Source organism: Apteryx rowi, unplaced genomic scaffold, assembly GCF_003343035.1.
Source record: "Apteryx rowi isolate R43461 unplaced genomic scaffold, aptRow1 scaffold_83, whole genome shotgun sequence".
NCBI lineage: Eukaryota > Metazoa > Chordata > Aves > Apterygiformes > Apterygidae > Apteryx > Apteryx rowi.
Window position 1 is genome coordinate 197,737 of NW_020451127.1, and position 3,061 is coordinate 200,797.

Consider the following 3,061-nt stretch of genomic DNA (forward strand, 5'->3'; position numbering starts at 1 on the left):
TGTCCGTGTGCCCCAGGATGTCCCCATGCACATTGACCCGGGATGTCCCCATGCACCCTTGACGCGGGATGTCCATGCGCCCCGGGATGTCCCCATGCACCTTGACCCGGGATGTCCATGTGCCCCGGGATGTCCCCATGCACATTGACCCAGGATGTCCCCGTGCACATTGACCCAGGATGTCCATGCACCCTGGGATGTCCCCACGCACTCTTGACCCAGGATGTCCATGCGCTCCGGGATGTCGCCGTGCACCCTTGACCCAGGACGTCCATGCGCCCTGGGATGTCCATGCATCCCAGGCTGTCCCCGTGCACCTTGACCCAGGATGTCCATGCACCCCGGGCTGTCCCCGTGCACCCTTGACCCGGGATGTCCCTCYGCCCCGTGGACAGGCCAGAGGTCACCAGCTCCATGGGTGACCCTGTGCYGCACGGCGTCCCGCGGGTGCCAGCACCGGCACCAGCTCCCCGGCTGTGCCGCCATCCCCTCCCATCACCACCAGYCTCCCGCTGGGGCAGAGCCGAGCTGCCCATCCCATCCTGTCCCGTCCCGGCGCAGGTGCAGGAGTGGAACGTCGAGGCGCAGCACCTGATGCCGCTGCAGCCGCCGCTGCTGCCCGAGCGCGCGCACATGCGGGAGGCCCAGCTCCACTCCGCCGAGGCCTCGCTCTGGACTGTGGTGGCCACGGTGCAGGCCATGGAGAGGAAGATTGACCTGCTCGCCACRCGCCTGCTCAGCCTGGAGGGCAGGTCCGGCACCGCCGAGAAGAAGCTCCTGGACTGCGAGAAAACCACGATGGAGTTCGGSAACCAGCTGGAGAGCAAGTGGGCCGTGCTGGGCACCCTCATCCAGGAGTACGGGCTGCTCCAGCGGCGCCTGGAGAACATGGAGAACCTGCTGAAGAACAGGAACTTCTGGGTGCTGCGGCTGCCCCCTGGCCCCAAGGGGGAAGTGCCCAAGGTATCCGTAACCCGAGGGCCGTTTGCCGGCGGTGCCGGCGTTGGGGCTGCCGAGGGCGGTCGGGGGGCAGCAGTCACCAACCTGCTGGGGCCTTGTTTCCGCAGGTGCCGGTGACGTTTGTTGACATTGCCGTCTACTTCTCYGCCGAGGAGTGGAAGAATTTGGAGGAGTGGCAGAAGGAGCTGTACAATAACCTGGTGAAGGAGAACTACGAGTCCTTGATCTCCCTGGGTAAACATCCCTCTTCGCCCCTTTCCCGGYTTGTTCCTAGAGGGTCCCATCTCGGGGGGTCCCGGCCGCCCAGGAGCGGGTAGGGTYGGCCGCGGATGGCCAACCGTGTCCAGGCCGCCTGTGTCCAGGGCTTGGCCAGCTGAACGTCTGCCCCCGAATGTCTCCATCCCTGGGTGATGCCGGGGCTGGGTCCCCCCGGGTGTGCAGCCGGTGCCCTGCCACCGCCACCCATGTCCGTGTCTCTCCGAGCAGACGGCGCCCTCTCCAGAAGYGACCCGCAGCCCCGGATCGAGCGCGGGGAGGTGCCCTGCGTCCCCGAGCCGCGGGACCTGGAGCAGAGAGAGCTGCCGGCGGACRCCTGCGCAGGTGCGGCGCCAGCCCGGACCGCGCGCGCTGGGAAGCCCCCTCCGCGCTGCCCCTCGCCTTGGCCGGGGGCTCGTTCCCGGGGTTTCYTCCCATCCCGGCTCCGAGGCCACCTCCCGCCCACCCATCCGTCCCCTCGCTTAGCACCGGCGTCCTCTCCCCGGCGTCCGTGCCCGGGCGCCCGCGGGGTGGTGGTGGAGGGGGGGGACACGCGTGCCGGGGTCGGGCGCTGGCGGTGCGGCGGACGGGTGCCCGCGGCCCGGCAGCGCCTGGCACGTGTCTCCCCCGCGAGCAGAGCCGCTGATCTCCACCTCCGACATCCTGTCGCGGATCAAGCAGGAGGTGTCGTTCGTGGGGGAGCAGCAGTTCGCCGAGGAGCGGGGCGTCCCCCCGGACCCCTGCGCAGGTGAYGCTGGGGGGCCGCGGCGCCGCTGATGCCGATGCCTCCCCGGGGGCTCGGAGCGCGGCGGGGCGGTGGGGGGGTTCGGCGCCAACTCGCCCCCATCTCTGCTCTCCCCCCGCCCCGGCAGGAGCCGACGCRCTGATCACGGCGCACGACTTCCTATCGTGGATCAAGCAGGAGGAAGAGCCGTGCGTCAGGGAGCCGTGGGAGCTGGCCGAGAGGGAGATCCTGGCCGGGCCCGGCCCAGGTGAGCCCTGCCCGGCGGTGCCCGCGGGGTCCCGTCCCCTCCTGGGGCGGCTCCGGACGTCCCGTGTCGCTCATGCACCGCTCCGGACGGCCCTTGGTCCGGCCCCTGCGGACCTGGATGCCAGTGCGGGTCTGGAGAGCCCCGCAGAGAAGCCCTCCCCTCCTGCCTGTCCGCGGCATCACCAGCGGCATTGCCAGTGGCATCGCCCGTAGCATTGCCCACGGCATCACTGGTGGCATCATCCATGGCATTGCTGGTGGCATCACCCACAGCATTGCCCATGGCATCACTGGTGGCATTGCTGGTGGCGTTGCTGGTGGTGTCACCTGCAGCATTGCCCATGGCATCACTGGTGGCATCACTGGTGGCATTGCTGGTGGCGTCACCTGCAGCATTGCCCACGGCATCACTGGTGGCATTGCTGGTGGCATTGCCTGCGGCATCGCCATTGGCATCGCTGGTGGCATCACCCGTGGCATTGCCTGCAGCRTCACTGGTGGCATCACCAGTGACATTGCTGGTGACATCACCCATGGCATTGCCCATGGCATCACTGGTGGCATCACCAGTGGAATTGCTGGCAGCATTGCCCACAGCATTGCTGGTGGCATCACCTGCAGCATTGCCTGTGGCATCACTGGTGGCATCACCGGTGGCATCACCCGCAGCGTTGCCGGTGGCATCGTGGTGCAGACAGCCCTGGTGACCACAGCCTCTCTCCTCTCCTTTCCTCGGCAGCGGGCGAGGGKCTGCTGGTGAAGACGGAGGAGCGGTGCCCGCACGCCGAGGCCCCCGAGGACGGGGGCTTGCCGGGCGCCTCYGGGGAGCTGCTCTTCCCGGGCCCGGCCTTCGGC

The 3,061-nt window shown here is 68.8% G+C and overlaps 1 protein-coding gene across 1 annotated transcript in view; it reads left to right on the forward strand.

Moving 5' to 3' along the window:
- Positions 1–558: 558 nt before the first annotated feature.
- Positions 559–3,061, forward strand: part of LOC112977391 — a 41,599-nt gene continuing 39,096 nt past the window's right edge. Inside the window, exons 1-6 of the mRNA XM_026089715.1 lie at positions 559–963; positions 1,068–1,194; positions 1,447–1,560; positions 1,853–1,963; positions 2,088–2,207; positions 2,332–2,883. Of these exons, the coding sequence (XP_025945500.1) occupies positions 595–963; positions 1,068–1,194; positions 1,447–1,560; positions 1,853–1,963; positions 2,088–2,207; positions 2,332–2,883 (1,393 nt within the window). The 5' untranslated portion in view covers positions 559–594. The remainder of the gene's footprint in view (positions 964–1,067; positions 1,195–1,446; positions 1,561–1,852; positions 1,964–2,087; positions 2,208–2,331; positions 2,884–3,061) is intronic.